General features: G+C 39.0%; 2 protein-coding genes across 6 annotated transcripts in view; one reads left to right on the top strand and one right to left on the bottom strand.

The window, feature by feature from the left end:
* TRPC3 (transient receptor potential cation channel subfamily C member 3) overlaps nt 1–22,100 on the top strand; it is a 78,783-nt gene that overhangs the window by 17,069 nt on the left and 39,614 nt on the right. For all 5 annotated transcript variants that reach the window (XM_037830583.1, XM_037830582.1, XM_037830581.1 and 2 more), the window contains exons 2-3: nt 3,762–4,533; nt 10,424–10,612. In XM_037830583.1, coding sequence (XP_037686511.1) covers nt 3,762–4,533; nt 10,424–10,612 — 961 coding nt within the window. The remainder of the gene's footprint in view (nt 1–3,761; nt 4,534–10,423; nt 10,613–22,100) is intronic.
* LOC119529824 (chromobox protein homolog 3-like) lies at nt 1,765–2,316 on the bottom strand. The gene has a single exon (XM_037830585.1). It carries the CDS (start codon nt 2,314–2,316, stop codon nt 1,765–1,767), a length of 552 nt encoding a protein of 183 aa, XP_037686513.1.

Below are 22,100 nucleotides of genomic sequence, written 5' to 3'. Positions count from 1 at the left end.
ATTGTAGACATAATCAGCCATAGACACAACCAGCTGACTAATGATTTAAATCCACAAAATATCCTCACAGTAACAATCAGGCCACGGCTTGCGTGACCAAACAACTGGACACGGTAACGTGGCCAAGCTGACACATGAACTTAACCATCACAAGCGTTCAGAATGGGGTGCTAGTCCTTGTACAAGCCTCTCTGTGGTCCTCTTTGGTTTTCTCACTGCAAAAACAAGAGGAATGACTATAATGTTGCCTTACGTGTTTTTTACCTTATGATTCTAGGTTTGCCTTTGTCTCTGTCTAGGAAACCTTCTGCCAGTGACTTCTGTGCTCCTGTCTTATTTGGGTATGCACAGAACAGAGAACTGAGTGGGGACTAGTAATTGCCCCTGATTCCTCCTCCTGGAGAAGCTCCCTCATTCAGTTTTCCCCTCCTTACCCCAGGGAGGCCAATGTTCTCTCTAGTTAATTTTCAGCCCCTTACTCTATGAATACTATTTTCTCAATGGTGGGAGGTATTTCTGGAATATGTATTACATCAGAGGGAAAGCATTTTCTTTTTCCAGCCACTCACTTTTTTTTTTTAACGAATATAAAACTATTGACCACCGTTCACCAGTATTTACAACAACATAAACAATATACAGTTGGATAACATTCTGATTACTATGAAGTTATTGTTTTCCTGAACCCAAATACTGAAAATATTGAGCCTACATGTAAGGCATCCATTGGGGTAAAGAAAAAACATGCAAGTCAACAGTTTAGATTACAAAAGTCTGTTTACCCATTTATGCCAACATGTCCTAAACTGCAACATCTTTAACCATCTGATTAGGCTTCCATGAATCATGACCTTTTTAGTCAATACAGCACAGGGATTTCAAAGTTCTATAAAGGAATGGCTTTATAGAAGGAACCTTTAAATGCCCATTTAACTAAGCCTTGCTTGGCTAATGAAAACACATTATTTTCATTGCTTTCTCATCTGGGTGGGGAGATTGCTGGTTGTGGTAGATTTTCCTTTCAGTTTTGCAAGTATTTTCCATTTATATGACTACAGATATAGACATGGATTTTGCTCTGCTTTAAATTATGTAATTTAAATTATTTTCTATTTTATTTAAATTGTCCAATTAATTACTGAATCATCTATTTGGTTTGAAAGTTTATGACTTTAGGAAAATTTTCAGTTTAAATTGAAGGGATTTCTTGCTCAGAATGATGGCATCCTGGAAGCACCATGGATTTATCCATGGTTGTGAAGTGCCATTTTTGTTTTGAATGGTTTTGTTTTTGATGAATGTAAAAAATAATAAAAAATAAAAATTACATATGTATTTATATATACACTCACACAAAAAATAAACAAAAAAACCTAGAATGGTCAGAATGGTCTCCTTAGGCATATATAGGGTTAAATGCAAGATCTGATTCAGTAATGACTATGGAAAATTTTCCCCACATTTAGAAAAGCTGTTCTCTAATGCAAAGGAAATATACCATGGTATCAAATGGTCTTTTCTGATAGATGAAGCAACTACAGAAATCTTTTATTTGTTCAAAGTAACCAGTGAAACTGATGCAAAAACAAAACAAGAGCCAATACCCCCCAAAAAACCTAACAACTCCCCCAATAATACTACTTCAAAACAAACATATCAAACTTGATTTCCTTTACAACATAGTTATTCTTCACACTAATAAATCAAAAAACAAAGATCCAGATTATATGTATATAAATATATATAAAAAGCAAAGCAAAACAATTATTGAGCTTCATCTTCTGGACAAGAATGCCAAGTTAGTCTCTCTTCATAAAAAACAATTACAATTTGAGGACACTTCATGTTTGCCTCTTTTGCCAGTACCAAGTCTGCCTCATCTGAATCTTTCCATTTCATGAGAAACATTAATTCTCCACTGCTGTCTGTGGCACCAATTATGCATTCAGGATCAAGACCTCTAGCAAAGCCTCTTGGTTTGTCAGCAGCATCACTTTTCTTCTTTGATTTGCTGTCATCAGACTCACTGTCAGATAAAGATTTTCTTTTGGTACCATCTTTTTCTTTACCAGCTTTTTGAGAATTAAGGAATGCTTCAATTAACTCTGGGCAATCTAAATTTTCTTCAGGCTCCCAAGTATTGTCAGCATCTGTAAATCCCTTCCACTTCAGGAAATACTCCACCTTCCCATTCACTACACGTCGATCCAGTACTTTTTCCACCACAAATTCTTCAGGCTCTGCCTCTTCAACTTTTTTACTCCTTCCATTCTGCTTCTTTCCCATTTTTTGCAATGTAGTTTTATTGGAGGCCATTTTTTATTGCAGACTTGAAGAGCTATTATTCACCGCCTCTGAGCTGCTCCGAGTCCCGGGTCTGCAGTGTCTCCGGCCCTGGGCGCCTCCTCCAGCCACTCACTTTTAACTGTCATTCTTATTTGCTTCAAAAATCAGTAATGTGAAAAGGGATTTATTTCATATCTTTTGGTGTAACTCATACAAAAAAGAAAAAACTCATGGAATTTTAAAGGAAGTTATTCTCATAATTTCGATCAGCAAAAATGTTAGAACTGGGTAAAGATAAAGATGCAAATTTGTACTTATAATACTAGCCATTGAAATATTACAAATAACCACAGTGTTACAATTAGATTATTTATTTAGCATCATTTTTCATGAGCTCATGAGAAACATCTGGAGAACTTTATATATTTCCATTTTATACCTCAGATATGGAAACATGGGGAATTGAAATTAAAGGGTGAACTTGAACTGCCTCAGAAATGAATTAATGACAATGACATTTAGCTGACTTTGTAAAGGTCATATAGTCATGGTCAAAGTAAAAAAAAGTCACATAAGAGCTAAATCTCAACTAACTGTGGTTGGGATTAGGATTTCAGTCCACATTGTTCTGGATATACAAGTATTGTCCAGTTGCCTTATTCACAGAGTAATACTAATGATTTTTAAACCATAAATCAAGTCATCTGTTAGTTCAGAGACAGCTATATAATATGAATTAAACAATTGTTATTACAAAGGCACAGTTATTTTTAATAAAATACATCTAGATTGTTGCCATAATTTATAATTGCTAAATGTGTCATTGAAAATATGAATCTGTATTTTTTTGGGGGGGAGGGGTTGGAGTGGGGATCGGGGATATCTTTATGAGGAAAAGATAATAAACCTACAGTCCTGCAAGATGATGCTTGGCCTAAATGCTGGGCTTTTTCTTTTTTCTTTCTTTCTTTCTTTTTTTTTGTCAATGATTTTGTTTAGTTAAAAACGTGCAATGACTTGAAAGGACTGTTCTGGCTTAATTCTTGAAAAAAATTTAGCCTTCAAGCTTAAGCACTTCCTTGCCAAATACCTGCTAGCCTTTATTTTCAAGACTTCTAAGAACAGCCTTAAGGTTTTTGCCACAGAGTATGAGTTCCATTTCTACCAAGGTCACAAGGGAGGCGTGCCTGCGTGCAAACTGTTTTTATTACTATTACATTTGAATGCCCTTTTCTAGAGAAGAGCATCTCTTGTCCTGAAAGTCTACCAGCTCCTGTCCGGATTCAAGCTGCGCGTTTTAGGTACAGGTGTAAATTTCAGGCGAGTAGTTCACAACCGACCCCAGCGCTCGCCAGCCTAAGTTGTACGGTGAGCGCTGCCTTCTCCAGAATGGGCCCCGATGTGTGGGAGGGGCTGTGCCAAGAAAAAGATTTGCCCTAATATTCTACAGTTGCTCTTTCGTTGCTGCTGATTAGGTCCGTGGAGGGAAGCTCGACCCTGAGACGCATGACGGTGACGCGGGAGAAGGGCCGGCGCCAGGCCGTCCGGGGCCCGGCCTTCATGTTCAACGATCGGGGCACCAGCCTCACCGCCGAGGAGGAGCGCTTTCTCGACGCCGCGGAGTACGGCAACATCCCCGTGGTGCGCAAGATGCTGGAGGAGTCCCAGACTCTGAACGTCAACTGCGTGGACTACATGGGTCAGAACGCGCTGCAGCTGGCGGTGGGCAACGAGCACCTGGAGGTGACCGAGCTGCTGCTCAAGAAGGAAAACCTGGCGCGCATTGGCGACGCCCTGCTGCTCGCCATTAGCAAAGGCTACGTGCGCATCGTGGAAGCCATCCTCAACCACCCCGGCTTCGCGGCCAGTAAGCGCCTCACCCTGAGCCCCTGCGAGCAGGAGCTGCAGGACGACGACTTCTACGCCTACGACGAGGACGGCACGCGGTTCTCGCCCGATATCACTCCCATCATCCTGGCGGCGCACTGCCAGAAGTACGAGGTGGTGCACATGCTGCTGATGAAGGGCGCCAGGATCGAGCGGCCGCACGACTACTTCTGCAAGTGCGGAGACTGCACCGAGAAGCAGAGGCATGATTCCTTCAGCCACTCGCGTTCAAGAATCAATGCCTACAAAGGGCTGGCTAGCCCGGCGTACCTTTCCTTGTCCAGCGAGGACCCTGTGCTCACGGCCCTGGAGCTCAGCAACGAGCTGGCCAAGCTGGCCAACATAGAGAAGGAGTTCAAGGTAAGCTCAGCGCTCCATCGCGACTGCTCTGTGCTCATTCACTTCCAGGCTTCTGCGTGGAGCCTCGGTTCTTATGTAAGTTTGCCCCAGAACCCATTTTGGCCTGTGTATTTAAAATCACAAGGAATTGGGATTGTAGTCCAGAGCTGAGCTGATGATGCCTCCACCCACACCCCCAACCATGGTGCTGTGAGAAATTTGCTTTGAAGATGTGCATTCTTGGGTCAAAGAACTATAATTATGGTGCCGCTTTGCGTTATAGATAAACATTAAGTAAAACATAAGACTTCTCCTTTTGTTAAATGGAGGGATTTGGTGTAACCTTCTCCCTTCTGAATTCTTACTCCTCTTTTGTAATTAGTTGTATGATGGCACCCACTGCATAAATAGTATTAGTTTCAAAGGCATTGCTCATTGACCCAAGCGTTTGTATATACCATTAGAAAAAAAGGTGAAAAGACCAATATAAGATACTATTAAAGTCATTTCACTGATATGACAAAAATGTCCCTCCATGCAATTCACAAATATATGTCACGTCAACCCAGCAATACAAGGATTGCGAAGTGGTTTGCTTTAGTGGATTTAATTTTTTTTTTTAATGAGCAAATTTTTTTTCCAGACATCATCTCCAGTCAAGCAGTATTATTTATTTTTATAAAATTATACACTAATGATATATTGTTCTTATTTTTTACTCAATTGCTACATTCTCTTGTGTATTTTTTATAGTTCTATCTATTAGAAAATCTGGGGCAAAAGGGAATTTGGAAGTTCTGGGGAACTCCTAGTCAGTGGGACTGTTTTCAGCAGGTTTCTTGTCTCCTGTTGTCTACCTGAGAAGATGATTGTAGACACCAGTTATTATTTGATGTTGTGTTCATCTTCTCTTTTAATTTAGTGTTGTGGTGTCACATCACAGAAAGTGATTATTCTTTCACATTTGAATATGTTTCTTCCTATTTAAGTGAGATTCACACGAATGTACCTAGCAATATAATTCAGGATAGGAAAAATTTGCTTTCTCTGGGGTTGGCAGAAAATGGTGGAAAAGTGTCTTTTTCTCCCCCTCCATAAACTAACTCATCTTTTCCTTGTAGAGACCTGGCCATAACATAGGATTGTTACGCCATTCAAATTTTTTTTCTGATATAAAAGCAATACATATTTATTGTAGAAATTTTGGAAAGTGTGGGAAAATACCAAGAAGAAAATATCACCTTATATCTACTCCCTTTGAAGAGATTCCTTAAATGTTATTTGAAAAGATTTATTGCCTTCGACCCCAAATGAATTATTTGTTGGGGGGGGGGGGGTGTGTATGCAAAACTCAGGTAGAGCAAATCGAAAACTTATAAATTCTGTTTAGAGAGGGTAGAAAAGTATTCATGCAAAATAATTCTAAATATCACTTCTTTATTTTGGGACTAATTTTTAAAAAACATAATTCTTAATTTGTTTATTTGCTCTATTTCATGTATCACCCTAACCTTTTTTATGCATTTTGCTTGGTACATATTGAAAGCCTGTAGAAGTGATTCTGTAAAAGGGAATATTTTCCAAGATTATGTTTAATCATTTATTAAAGATAATGACGTTTGCAGTCCCACCCAGACAAGTCATCTCAGTGAGGCTATAGTAAGAGAATTTGTTGTTATTCATAGTTTTCCTTTGAAGCCAACTAAATTCATTTTGATAAATACTTTAAATCTCCTTCAACTTGACTCAAAGAGTCATTTCTAATAACCTTTCAAAAGTGGGGAAACATCACAACCAGCAAAAAGAGAAGAAAAGACAACTGGGTTCAAGGGAACATCCAACTGGGTTCAGATTTGCAAAAATCATCTGAATCTCACGGTTCCTTTTTCTGGATTATATATGGAAAGCATTTGTATAGTATAACACTCACTGAGCCAAAATTAGGACAGTTCTTTAGATGTTGCAGTCTCTACGGACTGCTAGTCTCTCTCCTCTAAGTAAATGTCCTTTTCTTTCCATTCTTACCTGTCCCCGTTATTCCTTTCTTATCTGCCTTCCTTTCCCCTCTTTGCCCTCTTAGCCCATATTCATGTCCATCTGTCAGGACTTTAGACAGATAGAGAAAATAGTGCTTTCACAGCACTGACCCAGGGATCCAACATCTGAAAGGGCAGTGGAAGTGAAGCTTATTTCGGAGACAAGCAGCTAACCTAATTTGCTCTGTTCCACGTTGTTCTCTATGTTCTTTCCACAGGGACTTTGAGCTCAAAAGTAGTAGCCTTGAAAATGGAAAAAAAAAAAAAAAATTAAAGATAATGTATTCCTTAGTAAAAAGGGGGTGATTTTCTCCCCTTTTCAGGCACCTAAACCCATTTTGTCTTATCAATGGCCTGTAATATCTACTATCTCACCCCTCAAATCATTACCAATCAGGTGCTTGATGGGAAGGTTCTCAGCTACTTGCAATTTTGAAAGATTTGAAGAATAAAATAGGCTTGACACTGAAAACATATGAAGGTCATTACTCCAAGAGGCTGAACCGTCTAGCTGATAGATTTGGATGAATTAATGGAGGACAGCTTGGTGACAGGTTATTAAAGAAATATTTTGGATGTGTGAATGCCATCTGAAGCTATTCTGAGAAACTGGATATTGGACAGGATGAACTCTAGGTCTAATCCTCCAAATGTCAGTGGCAAGAAAGCCAGTCATTTATTAATCTGTGAGAATGAAGAGTGGAATTCCTAATTCTTACTAAGTCAGTGATGCACTGTCTATCTTTGAGCAAGTCATTTGCCTTCCCTATGTCACAGTTTTCCTATCTTTAAGGTAGAACAGAAATTCCATCATTCATCATAATAGAGATGTAAAAAAAGGAGGGGAAACGAATATAATCCAAAAGCAAGTGTAGCATTTTATATCGGGAAGGTACTCGAGGAATCATCTGGTTATGTAGACTCTTCACTTTGCAAATGAGAGAACAAGGTCCCTTCTGCTAAGCTTAGACTTGGGTGTCTTGGGTCCTAGTCCTAGATATTCTATCTAACATAGTTTACCTCATAATACTGAAACGATTATATAGTACTTGTTAGTGTGTAACGGGAACACTAAGCATTTTGCATATGGTAACTCATTTAATCTTCACAGAAACATTAAGTGATGTCAGGTTCACTTCCACAAGTTCACACAGCTAGGAGGTGGTAGAAGCAGTGTTTGAGCCCAAGCAGGTTGGCTTTAGGCTTTTAACCACTACACTTTACTGCACTTTTGTACTAGGAAAAGGATCTGACAGAATCAAGGATGCTTAGAATTGAATTTCAATTTTCCTTTCAGGATAAAAAGGGATTAGAATGGTGATTAAGCCATACACAGCAAAATAAATGTGCCAAAACTTGTAGACAGTATAATCTTCGTTGTTCTTGCTCTGACTTGGTCAGGTTCTGGGGGTTTTGAGTTCCTGCTCTGTGAAGTGGGCAGAGGCCCACCTGGTAACTTTGTGCAAGGCCATGGTAATGGATGAGTAGAACAATGAAGGTCATTAACCAAAACTAAATTAACAGAAAACTGTTAGAAAATGTAGACCAGGAAAGTGGTCCACAGTGGGAACTTCTGTTGAAACTAACAGAGTCACCTTGTGGTGCAAATCAGACTTTAGAGAACTGCTTTTACAACTGAAGAGCCTCTAACTGCGCTCTCCATCTTTCCCTGCATGTTTTAAAAATGGTATTCCAGGACTACAATAAAAGAGATCACTGTCATCTCCAACTTTTATTATTTTCTGCACTTGGGCAACAGACTTATTCTGGCAGGAAGTGTTTAAATTGTTATGAAAAAGAAGTGTTGCCCTTGTGACTTGTATGATTATCAATTCCTTGTTGCTTATCTGATCTTTCAGTGGATGTGAAAACATACACACACACAGCTTTCTTTAAGACTGGGAAATTTACAAAATAAAATTTAAGAATAGTGAGTTGTTAGCCTGATACTGATACTGGCAGAAACAGTTACCAAGTTTTTTCCCAAAACATACCAAGTGGCCTCTTTCATTCCTGAACAATGGAAAAATAACCATTCTGTGTTGTACCACATATTCCAGAATAGTCTGAACTGGTGTAACATGAAGAAATTTCATCTCAGACATTTGTATTAAAAGGGGAACGTTCATAGATCAATAGAGAATGACATGGCGAATGTGGCAAAATATTAAAATTGATGTACCTGGGTGTGAAGGGGGGTAAGGGTAGGTTGGAGTTCTCTGTAGGGGATTTGTATTATTTTTGTAACTGTCCTGTAAGTTTGAAAGTATTGCAAAATAAAAAGTTAAAAAAAGAGAACTGGAAGCTTTATTTGGAAACAGATATGGATTTAATACTTCTGTATGCTATAATAAAATATTTCATTAGTGATTCAGGAATGGAAGGCACATGGATATTTAACTGACACTCTGCATAGAAACCAAAAACTAAACATTTTGTTAATTTTATCAGTTTCATGGTACCAACCTGAATGGAAACCAAAAAGTGACATTTTTATTCATTTTATCTGTTCCCGTACGAGGGGAAAAGGATTAACTGTAACAGTTCTTTATCTGAATTTCTCATTTCTGAAGAGGAAACTATTCTAGTTGGTGTAACCTTTAAACAGTCTTCCCTTGTCTTGTCCATTTTAATTGGTGACGTGTTTTGCCTACCAAATCAAGTTAATTGAAGGCAAAAATGTGAAATTCTCCATGTCTTTTTTTAATTTATGATTTTTGGAAGGCAGGAAACTGTGTTGTGCTAGCTATTATTTATTTAGACACATACAGTATCTTGGGACATGTTGAAATGAATAAGTTTCTTTTCCTCAAGTGTACAAATTAGATTATCATCTAGTTAACTTTCTTAATGGGCTAGAATTTTAGTGAAAGTCATAGAAGTGGAACGGGGTTTCCAAAAGTGAGATCCTTTCCCAGGAGATGGTCAGTGACACCTTGACTGGAACCTATAGGCTAGAAATAGAGCTCCACTCCGAAGGTAACAGGGAATGCTGCCAATTGACTTCCTTATACCAGTCCATGGCACTATATAAATATGCAAATGAAATTAAAGATTCACAGACTATTTTTAGGAAGGTGTTAGTTCCAGTGGCCTGGAAATTTTTCTCTCAGGTATTGATATTCTGCAACTCTTGAGAATTCAGTTACATATAATCAGACATTTCTCTCCTTCCAGTTCTGCAGGACATGATAATATGCCCTTCCAAAAAGAAAAAAATAATCCTCTTTGCTGATATCTGTCTACTTCTTTACGTTCACTATAAACCAGCAATCTCAACTATCAGCAAGTATCTGAAACACCTGGAGGAATTGTTAAAACAAATTGCTGGGACCCATCTAAACCGGAAGGTCTGGGATGGGGTCCAAGAATTTGAATTTCTAACACATTCCCATATGCTATTGATGCTTTTGGTCTGGGGACCGTACTTTGAGAAGCAATATCTCCAACATGGCAGGAGTAGTAAAAGACAAATTATTTTCACATATAATCAGTTTTCTATGTAAAATTGGCTTTAAATTGATATTTAAGGACCTTTTCTTTTCCTGTACTAAAGAGATAAAGCTCTTTTTGATCCTTTGGTCTTTCACCCTTAGCATTAGCCAACATCTCGTAATACAAACCAGTGACTTACGTATGTACCATTTTCAGAGCTGTCTCTTATGGTTGGACAGGTTGCAGAAGGGTACCTGTCCAAGGAGGCAAATGGGGGCAAATCCAGCCTGTATCTAACTTGCTGGCCTGGCGTCCAGGTAGGGGCTATGGCTTCCCACTCAGAGAAAGGGATGTCTTGTTTAAAGTCACACAAACCCCAAACACTTTGCATCTAATTAAAGCACATTCTTTATATTAAATTTGGAATATCTTGTTCTTAGAATGACTATCGGAAGCTCTCCATGCAGTGCAAAGACTTTGTAGTGGGTGTGCTTGATCTTTGCCGGGATTCCGAAGAGGTAGAAGCCATTCTGAATGGAGATCTGGAATCAACAGAGCCTCTGGATGTGCACAGACATAAAGCTTCATTGAGTCGTGTCAAACTTGCCATTAAGTATGAAGTCAAAAAGGTGAGTGGTCCCATGTTCATCCAGAGCCATACTGGAATAAATATGTAATATCCACTATCCCATAATCCCAGAAAAAGGTTTTTTTAAATAATAAGAACAAATGCTATTGATAACATATTTTTTCCTTCATGAAAAGGATTTAAGTGAAGTATCATGGTCAAGTTGGGAGTCAGATGTCTTAAGTTCTGTTTCTTTCTGGTTTTTACCGGTTGTGAGACCTTGGATAAATCATAAATCTTCTTTAAACTTCACTTTCCTCCATGTAAAAGAAGGATAAAATCTCTTATCTATCTCAGAGTTTTAGTGGGATTTAAATGGATAAAGACATGCAAAAACACTTTGTAAACTATTAATTACAATACAATTGATAATAATACAGTATCTCTTTCACCTATAAAGTAGGCGAGATAGATGATGAGATTTCCATTTTGCAAGGAAACTGATTCACTCAGCATAAATGACATGTTCAAGGTCACACAGCTGTGGAGTCAGTCATGTAGCTACCAAATATATAAATAGTATTTTTTTCTTTTGGTTACTATGGAAAAGTTGTGTGTGTGTGTGTGTATGTGTCTTTGCTAACTTGTTTGGAGCTTTTAAATCACTCATGAATATAGTGGTTATGACGTTGCACTATAATAAAAACTTTAGTTACCCAGAATCCAACAAGGTATGCATATTTTCTAAGTTAAATTTTCTTGTACATTAAGAGAAGCAGATAAATCACAAAGAAGGAAGCTAATATCAGGAATAATGTGGTTTAATGAGCTGATCAATCTATGTGCAGCTGTCTTCTCTCCTTCCTGCGTTGTGGCATGGTGCTTAAGAGGGGAGGCTGTAGAACCAACATGCAAGGGTTTAAGTCCTGACTTAACCATATATTCCCTGTATGGCTCTGGGCAAGTTACCTAGTCAAAACCTCAGTTTCCTCATTTAGTTAAGTGGCAATAATAATAGTAATTGTTTAGTCATTTGTTTTGAGGATTAAATGAGATAATGCATATAAAGTGTGCTGGTTTGGATGTATTATGTCCCCTAAAATGTCATTATCTTTGTTGCAATCTTATGGGGGCAAATGTTTAGTGTTGATTAGGTTGGAACCTATTGATTGAGTGTTTCCATGGAGATGTGACTCAATCAACTGTGGGCAGGACCTTTGATTGGATAGTTTCCATGGCATTGTTACCCCACCCATTCAGGGTGGGTCGTAATTAAATCACTGGATCCATATAACAGAACAACTAAGAGTGACACTTTGGAAGAGAGCTGCAGTTAAGAGAGGACAAAATGCCCCAAGAGCAACGTTTTGGAGAAAGCCATTTTGAAACCAGAACCCCAAAGCAGATGCCAGCCATGTGTCTTCCAGCTAACAGAGGTTTTCCGGATGCCAGTGGCCATCCTCCAGCGAAGGTACCCAATTGTTGATGTTTTACCTCGGACACTTTATGGCCTTAAGACTGTAACTGTAACCAAATAAACCCCCTTTATAAAAGCCAATCCATTTCCGGTATTTTGCACAATGGCAGCATTAGCAAACTGGAACATAAACTAATTAGCACGGGTCTAATATATGGTATTTGTTCAATAAATATTAATTTAATTTCTACATGAAAATTCATACTTAGAATGAAGACTCAAGCAAATTAAGTCCACAGTCATCAAAGACAGATTTCATGTTCATTGTATTTGTCCATGTCCTTAGTAGACCATAGCCAATTTAAGCAGGAAGAGATTTAGAAAGGGATATTAGGAAGCTCACAGAATCTTCAGGAGAAGTGGAGGAACAGGCTTATCTAAGCTGACCTTTCTAAAACCTCACCCAGAGAACCAGGCCCTGAACAGGTCTGGTAACGGAGTTTCTGCAGCCCAAACAGAAGAGTTCTACCTCTGTTGCCCATGGCTAGCTTGCAGCAGCAAAAGGGATGCTCTGAGCCCTTCCTATTCTCATATCCCCCCTTCCAAATCCGAGGCTTGCACACATGCATCTGACTAGTGGAACCTCTGTCAGTGTCTGCACCCTCGCAGCAAGTGCAGATGGGGAAATGTTTATCTGTGTGAGTGTGTGTCTGTGTGTGCAACACAACATAAAGAACTTCCACATATGAAGAGAAGTGTTCCAAGGACATTGGGCATCTAGTAATGACAGATCTCCCCTCTATGTTGTAAGAGAGTTAATGCCAAGATTCTCAATAGAGACTGAAGTAAAAGAACTTTTCAAGAAAATTATTAGTTAACAGATAATTAAATTGGCCTGATTGTCCTCCTTCAGAGCATGCTTGTTAGTTGAGGTTTTGCTCTATTGGGGGAAAAGATAATTCTGAGCAAGATTGATATAAAACCGTTTTTAGAAAACTCTCTGGACATTTATTCACAGGTCTTGAAATATGAATCTTTTCTCTTTGGCACCTGAGAGGAGAGAATTGATTTCAGTTGTCACTTGTTCTTTCTCATTGCTTTGAAAGTGTCATATTAGCACAGACAACTCATCTACAGATGTGCTTCTGTTAACCAAACTGTCCTGTAGAATGAATGCTTTCCTACATTCTGATTTTAAATAAATAGATGTGTAGGCCACCATGTAGAAGGTGTCATTAATAATAATTTTGCTATCAGTCAATCACCAGGAAACAAAAAAAATGTATTTGGAATTGAAAAAAAATTTAGGACTTTGCAAGCATTTCTGGTTTCATTTGTTTTATGCTACACAAGAAATATTTGTTAAAGTGTTGGAAATCTTATATGGCAAAGACTTTGCAGATGTGATTGAGTTAAGGATCTTGAGATAGATTATCCTGATTTATCTGGGGGGGGGATCTAAATGCAATCACAAGTATCTTTATCAGAGGGAGGCAGAGGGAAATGTGACACATACAGCACACACAGAAGAAACAAAAGCAACGTGACCGTGGAAGCAGAGATTGGAGTGGTGCAGCCACAAGCCAAGAAGTGCTGGCAGCCACACAGAAGTTGGAAGAGTCAATGAACAGATTCTCCCCTACAGCATCCAGAGAGAGCATAGCTCTGTTGACACTTTGATTTCAGTCCAGTGTTACTGATTTTGAGCTTCTGGCTTTCAGATATGTGAGAGTATAAATTTCTGTTTTAAGCCATCCAGTTTGTGGTAATTTGTTACAGCAGCCATGGAAAACTAATACACCTAGGAATCAAATCACAAGTTCAACCCAGGCCTTAAAGAGCTCAAATGCAGTTAATCCAGAAAATGAAAACATAGATGTGTCAGGTTAATATATTATGTCCCCCAGAAAAGCCATATTCTTTAATGCAGTCTTGTGGGGGCAGACTGCTTCATCTGTTGATTAGGGAGGAAACATTTGATTAAATTATTTCCATGGAGATTTGGACCCTGCCGATTCAGGGTGGGTCTTAATTAAATTACTGGAGTCCTATAAAAGAACTCACAGACAGAAGGAGCTCAGATCAGCTGAGAGAGACTTTTGGAGAGATACTTGCTGATGCTTTGAGATGCTTGGAGATGTTTGGAGATACCAGCCCAGAATTTGCTCTGGAGTCGCTAAGAGAGGACTCCGACACTTAGATGCACAGGAGCTGAAGAAGCTAAGCGGGACAAGCCCAGAGACATTTTGAAGAAAGCCATTTTGAAGTGCATCCTGGGAGCAAAGGACCAGCAGATGCCAGCTACATGCTTTCCCAGCTGACAGAGGTGTTGTGGATGCCATTGGCCATTCTTCAGTGAAGGTATCCTCATGTTGATGCCTTAGTGTGCACACTTTTATGGCCTTAGAACGGTAAATTTGTACTTGAATAAATCCCCTTTATAGAAGTCAATCTGTCTATGGTGTTTTGCATAATGGCAGCATTAGCAAACCAGAACAGTGGAAATAGGAGATACATGAACATGTGGAAAAGGATTTCCAGTGTAAAAGCAATGGAATTTGAAAATCTCTTTATGTCAGGAAGATTATCAGCAAAGAAACAAAGAGCAAACAAATTGGAAAAAATTTTTTTCTCAATTACAACTTACAAGGAGTGATCGTCTTAATACCCAAAGAGCTCAAGCAGATTTATAAGGAAAGCATCCAGAGAACCCTAGAAACATAAGCAAAGGGCTTGAATAGGTAATGCAGAGAAAAGAAAATTCAAATGACTAGCAAACGTATTTAAATTTTTCAGACCTTTGGGTAAGCCAATATGCAAATACCATATTCCATCTCTCAACTTATCAAAGAATAAAAAATTGCAATTTCCCATGCTGTTAGTGAAAGGGGCAATGATTTGCTACTGGTGGGGAATAGGCAGTAATGTATGATTGCTGTTAGGGAGTGGATTTTGAAGATTATTCATCCTTGAATAATTTCTGAGAGGTCTCTAAGATAAATCATATAACTGGAAGGATTTTATATACTGTTTGCAGAGTTATCTGTATTATTCCACACAGACAGAATAGAATACAGTATATGATAAAATTTGATTTTATGAAAATGGGTACAAGAAAATCAACTTTTAAGTAAAAGCACTCATTTTGTCCAGTTAGAATTATGATCTATTTGTCCAAAAAATCTTGCTTTCTAACTCTGTGTCTCTACCCTGTTCTGTGATTTGAGGCAGAAAATCACTTGCTCCCCCATAGAAATAATGAGAGTTCTATCTGTTTCATAGTGAGCTATGTCTACCGTGAGAAAGCCCTTGACAAAAGTAAAAGATACCAGAACTTGATAGACCATTGAATCTGGAGAGTGGGGCTCTAGAAAAGAGGGGAACATTTCTTGAATCCTTTCTCTGTGCTCTCATAATTCCTCCATAGGGGGATTAAGTTTAACTGCAGAAAAATCTTCTAAAAGAAGAAGGCGAGGTTGGGCGGGGCAAGATGGCAGACTGGTGAGCTGTATGTTTTAGTTACTCCTCCAGGAAAGTAGGTAGAAAGCCAGGAACTGCGTGGACTGGACACCACAGAGCAATCTGACTTTGGGCATACTTCATACAACACTCATGAAAATGTGGAACTGCTGAGATCAGCGAAATCTGTAAGTTTTTGCGGCCAGGGGACCCGCGCCCCTCCCTGCCAGGCTCAGTCCTGTGGGAGGAGGGGCTGTCAGCTCCGGGAAGGAGAAGGGAGAATTTCAGTGGCAGCCCTTATTGGAAAATCATTCTACTGATCCAAACTCCAACCATAGATAGACTGAGACCAGACACCAGAGAATCTGAGAGCAGCCAGCCCAGCGGAGAGGAGACAGGCATAGAAAAAAAACAACATGAAAAACTCCAAAATAAAAGTGGAGGATTTTTCGAGTTCTGGTGAACATAGAAAGCAGAAGGGCAGAGCCCAGGCCCGAGCTCAGGCCCTGAGGCGCATATGCAAATCCCAAAGAAAAGCTGATCTCTCTGCCCTGTGGACCTTTCCTTAATGGCCCTGGTTGCTTTGTCTCTTAGCATTTCAATAACCCATTAGATCTCTGAGGAGGGCCCTTTTTTTTTTTTTTTAATCCTTTTTTCTTTTTCTAAAACAATTACTGTAAGAAGCCCAATACAGAAAGCTTCAAAGACTTGCAATTTGGGCAGGTCAAGTCAAGAGCAGAACTAGGAGAGCTCTGAGACAAAACGCAATAATCCAGTGGCTGAGAAAATTCACTAAACACCACAACTTCCCAAGAAAAGGGGGGTGTCCGCTCACAGCCACCATCCTGGTGGACAGGAAACACTCCTGCCCATCGCCAGCCCCATAGCCCAGAACTGCCCCAGACAACCCAGTGTGACGGAAGTGCTTCAAATAACAGGCACACACCACAAAACTGGGTGTGGACATTAGCCTTCCCTGCAACCTCAGCTGATTGTCCCAGAGTTGGGAAGGTAGAGCAGTGTGAATTAACAAAGCCCCATTCAGCCATCATTTCAGCAGACTGGGAGCCTCCCTACACAGCCCAGCAGCCCAGAACTGCCCTGGGGGGACGGCACTCACCTGTGACATAGCACAGTCATCCCTCAACAGAGGACCCGGGGTGCACGGCCTGGAAGAGGGGCCCACTTGAGGGTCTCAGGAGCCATACGCCAATACCAAGGACTTGTGGGTCAGTGGCAGAGACAGACTGTGGCAGGACTGAACTGAAGGATTAGACTATTGCAGCAGCTTTAAAACTCTAGGATCACCAGGGAGATTTGATTGTTAGAGCCACCCCCCCTCCCTGACTGCCCAGAAACACGCCCCATATACAGGGCAGGCAACACCAACTACACACGCAAGCTTGGTACACCAATTGGACCCCACAAGACTCACTCCCCCACTCACCAAAAAGGCTAAGCAGGGGAGAACTGGCTTGTGGAGAACAGGTGGCTCGTGGACGCCACCTGCTGGTTAGTTAGAGAAAGTGTACTCCACAAAGCTGTAGAACTGATAAATTAGAGATAAGGACTTCAATTGGTCTACAAATCCTAAAAGAACCCTATCAAGTTCAGCAAATGCCACGAGGCCAAAAACAACAGAAAATTATAAAGCATATGAAAAAAACAGACGATATGGATAACCCAAGCCCAAGCACCCAAATCAAAAGGTCAGAAGAGACACAGCACCTAGAGCAGCTACTCAAAGAACTAAAGATGAACAATGAGACCATAGTACAGGAGACAAAGGAAATCAAGAAGACCCTAGAAGAGCATAAAGAAGACATTGCAAGACTAAATAAAAAAATGGATGATCTTATGGAAATTAAAGAACCTGTTGACCAAATTAAAAAGATTCTGGACGCTCATAGTACAAGACTAGAGGAAGTTGAACAACGAATCAGTGACCTCGAAGATGACAGAATGGAAAATGAAAGCATAAAAGAAAGAATGGGGAAAAAAATTGAAAAAATCGAAATGGACCTCAGGGATATGACAGATAATATGAAACGTCCAAATATAAGACTCATTGGTGTCCCAGAAGGGGAAGAAAAGGGTAAAGGTCTAGGAAGAGTATTCAAAGAAATTGTTGGGGAAAACTTCCCAAATCTTCTAAACAACATAAATACACAAATCATAAATGCTCAGCGAACCCCAAATAGAATAAATCCAAATAAACCCACTCCGAGACATATACTGATCACACTATCAAACACAGAAGAGAAGGAGCAAGTTCTGAAAGCAGCAAGAGAAAAGCAATTCACCACATACAAAGGAAACAGCATAAGACTAAGTAGTGACTACTCAGCAGCCACCATGGAGGCAAGAAGGCAGTGGCACGATATATTTAAAATTCTGAGTGAGAAAAATTTCCAGCCAAGAATACTTTATCCAGCAAAGCTCTCCTTCAAATTTGAGGGAGAGCTTAAATTTTTCACAGACAAACAAATGCTGAGAGAATTTGCTAACAAGAGACCTGCCCTACTGGAGATACTAAAGGGAGCCCTACAGACAGAGAAACAAAGACAGGACAGAGAGACTTGGAGAAAGGTTCAGTACTAAAGAGATTCGGTATGGGTACAATAAAGGATATTAATAGACAGAGGGGAAAAATATGACAAACATAAACCAAAGGATAAGATGGCTGATTCAAGAAATGCCTTCACGGTTATAACGTTGAATGTAAATGGATTAAACTCCCCAATTAAAAGATATAGATTCGCAGAATGGATCAAAAAAAATGAACCATCAATATGTTGCATACAAGAGACTCATCTTAGACACAGGGACACAAAGAAACTGAAAGTGAAAGGATGGAAAAAAATATTTCATGCAAGCTACAGCCAAAAGAAAGCAGGTGTAGCAATATTAATCTCAGATAAAATAGACTTCAAATGCAGGGATGTTTTGAGAGACAAAGAAGGCCACTACATACTAATAAAAGGGGCAATTCAGCAAGAAGAAATAACAATCGTAAATGTCTATGCACCCAATCAAGGTGCCACAAAATACATGAGAGAAACACTGGCAAAACTAAAGGAAGCAATTGATGTTTCCACAATAATTGTGGGAGACTTCAACACATCACTCTCTCCTATAGATAGATCAACCAGACAGAAGACCAGTAAGGAAATTGAAAACCTAAACAATCTGATAAATGAATTAGATTTAACAGACATATACAGGACATTACATCCCAAATCACCAGGATACACATACTTTTCTAGTGCTCACGGAACTTTCTCCAGAATAGATCATATGCTGGGACATAAAACAAGCCTCAATAAATTTAAAAAGATAGAAATTATTCAAAGCACATTCTCTGACCACAATGGAATATAATTAGAAGTCAATAACCATCAGAGACTTAGAAAATTCACAAATACCTGGAGGTTAAACAACACACTCCTAAACAATCAGTGGGTTAAAGAAGAAATAGCAAGAGAAATTGCTAAATATATAGAGACGAATGAAAATGAGAACACAACATACCAAAACCTATGGGATGCAGCAAAAGCAGTGCTGAGGGGGAAATTTATAGCACTAAACGCATATATTAAAAAGGAAGAAAGAGCCAAAATCAAAGAACTAATGGATCAACTGAAGAAGCTAGAAAATGAACAGCAAACCAATCCTAAACCAAGTACAGGAAAAGAAATAACAAGGATTAAAGCAGAAATAAATGACATAGAGAACAAAAAAACAATAGAGAGGATAAATATCACCAAAAGTTGGTTCTTTGAGAAGATCAACAAGATTGACAAGCCCCTAGCTAGACTGACAAAATCAAAAAGAGAGAAGACCCATATAAACAAAATAATGAATGAAAAAGGTGACATAACTGCAGATCCTGAAGAAATTAAAAAAATTATAAGAGGATACTATGAACAACTGTATGGCAACAAACTGGATAATGTAGAAGAAATGGACAATTTCCTGGAAACATATGAACAACCTAGACTGACCAGAGAAGAAATAGAAGACCTCAACCAACCCATCACAAGCAAAGAGAGCCAATCAGTCATCAAAAATCTTCCCACAAATAAATGCCCAGGGCCAGATGGCTTCACAGGGGAATTCTACCAAACTTTCCAGAAAGAACTGACACCAGTCTTACTCAAACTCTTTCAAAACATTGAAGAAAATGGAACACTGCCTAACTCATTTTATGAAGCTAACATCAATCTAATACCAAAACCAGGCAAAGATGCTACAAAAAAGGAAAACTACTGGCCAATCTCCCTAATGAATATAGATGCAAAAATCCTCAAGAAAATACTTGCAAATCGAATCCAAAGACACATTAAAAAAATCATACACCATGACCAAGTGGGGTTCATTCCAGGCATGCAAGGATGGTTCAACATAAGAAAATCAATCAATGTATTACAACACATTAACAAGTCAAAAGGGAAAAATCAATTGATCATCTCAATAGATGCTGAAAAAGCATTTGACAAAATCCAACATCCCTTTTTGATAAAAACACTTCAAAAGGTAGGAATTGAAGGAAACTTCCTCAACATGATAAAGAGCATATATGAAAAACCCACAGCCAGCATAGTACTCAATGGTGAGAGACTGAAAGCCTTCCCCCTAAGATCAGGAACAAGACAAGGATGCCCGCTGTCACCACTGTTATTCAACATTGTGCTGGAAGTGCTAGCCAGGGCAATCTGGCAAGACAAAGAAATAAAAGGCATCCAAGTTGGAAAAGAAGAAGTAAAACTGTCATTGTTTGCAGATGATATGATCTTATATCTAGAAAACCCTGAGAAATCGACGATACAGCTACTAGAGCTAATAAACAAATTTAGCAAAGTAGCGGGATACAAGATTAATGCACATAAGTCAGTAATGTTTCTATATGCTAGAAATGAACAAACTGAAGAGACACTCAAGAAAAAGACACCATTTTCGATAGCAACTAAAAAAATCAAGTACCTAGGAATAAACTTAACCAAAGATGTAAAAGACCTATACAAAGAAAACTACATAACTCTACTAAAAGAAATAGAAGGGGACCTTAAAAGATGGAAAAATATTCCATGTTCATGGATAGGAAGACTAAATGTCATTAAGATGTCAATTCTACCCAAACTCATCTACAGATTCAATGCAATCCCAATCAAAATTCCAACAACCTACTTTGCAGACTTGGAAAAGCTAGTTATCAAATTTATTTGGAAAGGGAAGATGCCTCGAATTGCTAAAGACACTCTAAAAAAGAAAAACAAAGTGGGAGGACTTACACTCCCTGACTTTGAAGCTTATTATAAAGCCACAGTTGCCAAAACAGCATGGTACTGGCACAAAGACAGACATATAGATCAATGGAATCGAATTGAGAATTCAGAGATAGACCCTCAGATCTATGGCCGACTGATCTTTGATAAGGCCCCCAAAGTCACTGAACTGAGCCATAATGGTCTTTTCAACAAATGGGGCTGGGAGAGTTGGATATCCATATCCAAAAGAATGAAAGAGGACCCCTACCTCACCCCCTACACAAAAATTAACTCAAAATGGACCAAAGATCTCAATATAAAAGAAAGTACCATAAAACTCCTAGAAGATAATGTAGGAAAACATCTTCAAGACCTTGTATTAGGTGGCCACTTCCTAGACTTTGCACCCAAAGCACAAGCAATAAAAGAGAAAATAGATAAATGGGAACTCCTGAAGCTTAGAAGTTTCTGCACCTCAAAGGAATTTCTCAAAAAGGTAAAGAGGCAGCCAACTCAATGGGAAAAAATTTTTGGAAACCATGTATCTGACAAAAGACTGATATCTTGCATATATAAAGAAATCCTACAACTCAATGACAGTAGTACAGTCGGCCCAATTATAAAATGGGCAAAAGATATGAAAAGACAGTTCTCTGAAGAGGAAATACAAATGGCCAAGAAACACATGAAAAAATGTTCAGCTTCACTAGCTATTAGAGAGATGCAAATTAAGACCACAATGAGATACCATCTAACACCAGTTAGAATGGCTGCCATTAAACAAACAGGAAACTACAAATGCTGGAGGGGATGTGGAAAAATTGGAACTCTTATTTATTGTTGGTGGGACTGTATAATGGTTCAGCCACTCTGGAAGTCAGTCTGGCAGTTCCTTAGAAAACTAGATATAGAGTTACCATTCGACCCAGCGATTGCACTTCTCGGTATATACCTGGAAGATCGGAAAGCAGTGACACGAACAGATATCTGCACGCCAATGTTCATAGCAGCATTATTCACAATAGCCAAGAGATGGAAACAACCCAAATGTCCTTCAACAGATGAGTGGATAAATAAAATGTGGTATATACACACGATGGAATACTACGCGGCAGTAAGAACGAACGATCTCGTGAAACATATGACAACATGGATGAACCTTGAAGACATAATGCTGAGCGAAATAAGCCAGGCACAAAAAGAGAAATATTATATGCTACCACTAATGTGAACTTTGAAAAATGTAAAACAAATGGTTTATAATGTAGAATGTAGGGGAACTAGCAATAGAAAGCAATTAAGGAAGGGGGAGCAATAATCCAAGAAGAACAGATAAGCTATTTAACGTTCTGGGGATGCCCAGGAATGACTATGGTCTGTTAATTTCTGATGGATATAGTAGGAAC

Source organism: Choloepus didactylus, chromosome 3 (genome assembly GCF_015220235.1).
Source record: "Choloepus didactylus isolate mChoDid1 chromosome 3, mChoDid1.pri, whole genome shotgun sequence".
NCBI classification, from domain to species: domain Eukaryota; kingdom Metazoa; phylum Chordata; class Mammalia; order Pilosa; family Megalonychidae; genus Choloepus; species Choloepus didactylus.
Note: the sequence above shows the minus strand (reverse complement) of the source record. Positions and strands in the feature narration are given on the sequence as shown.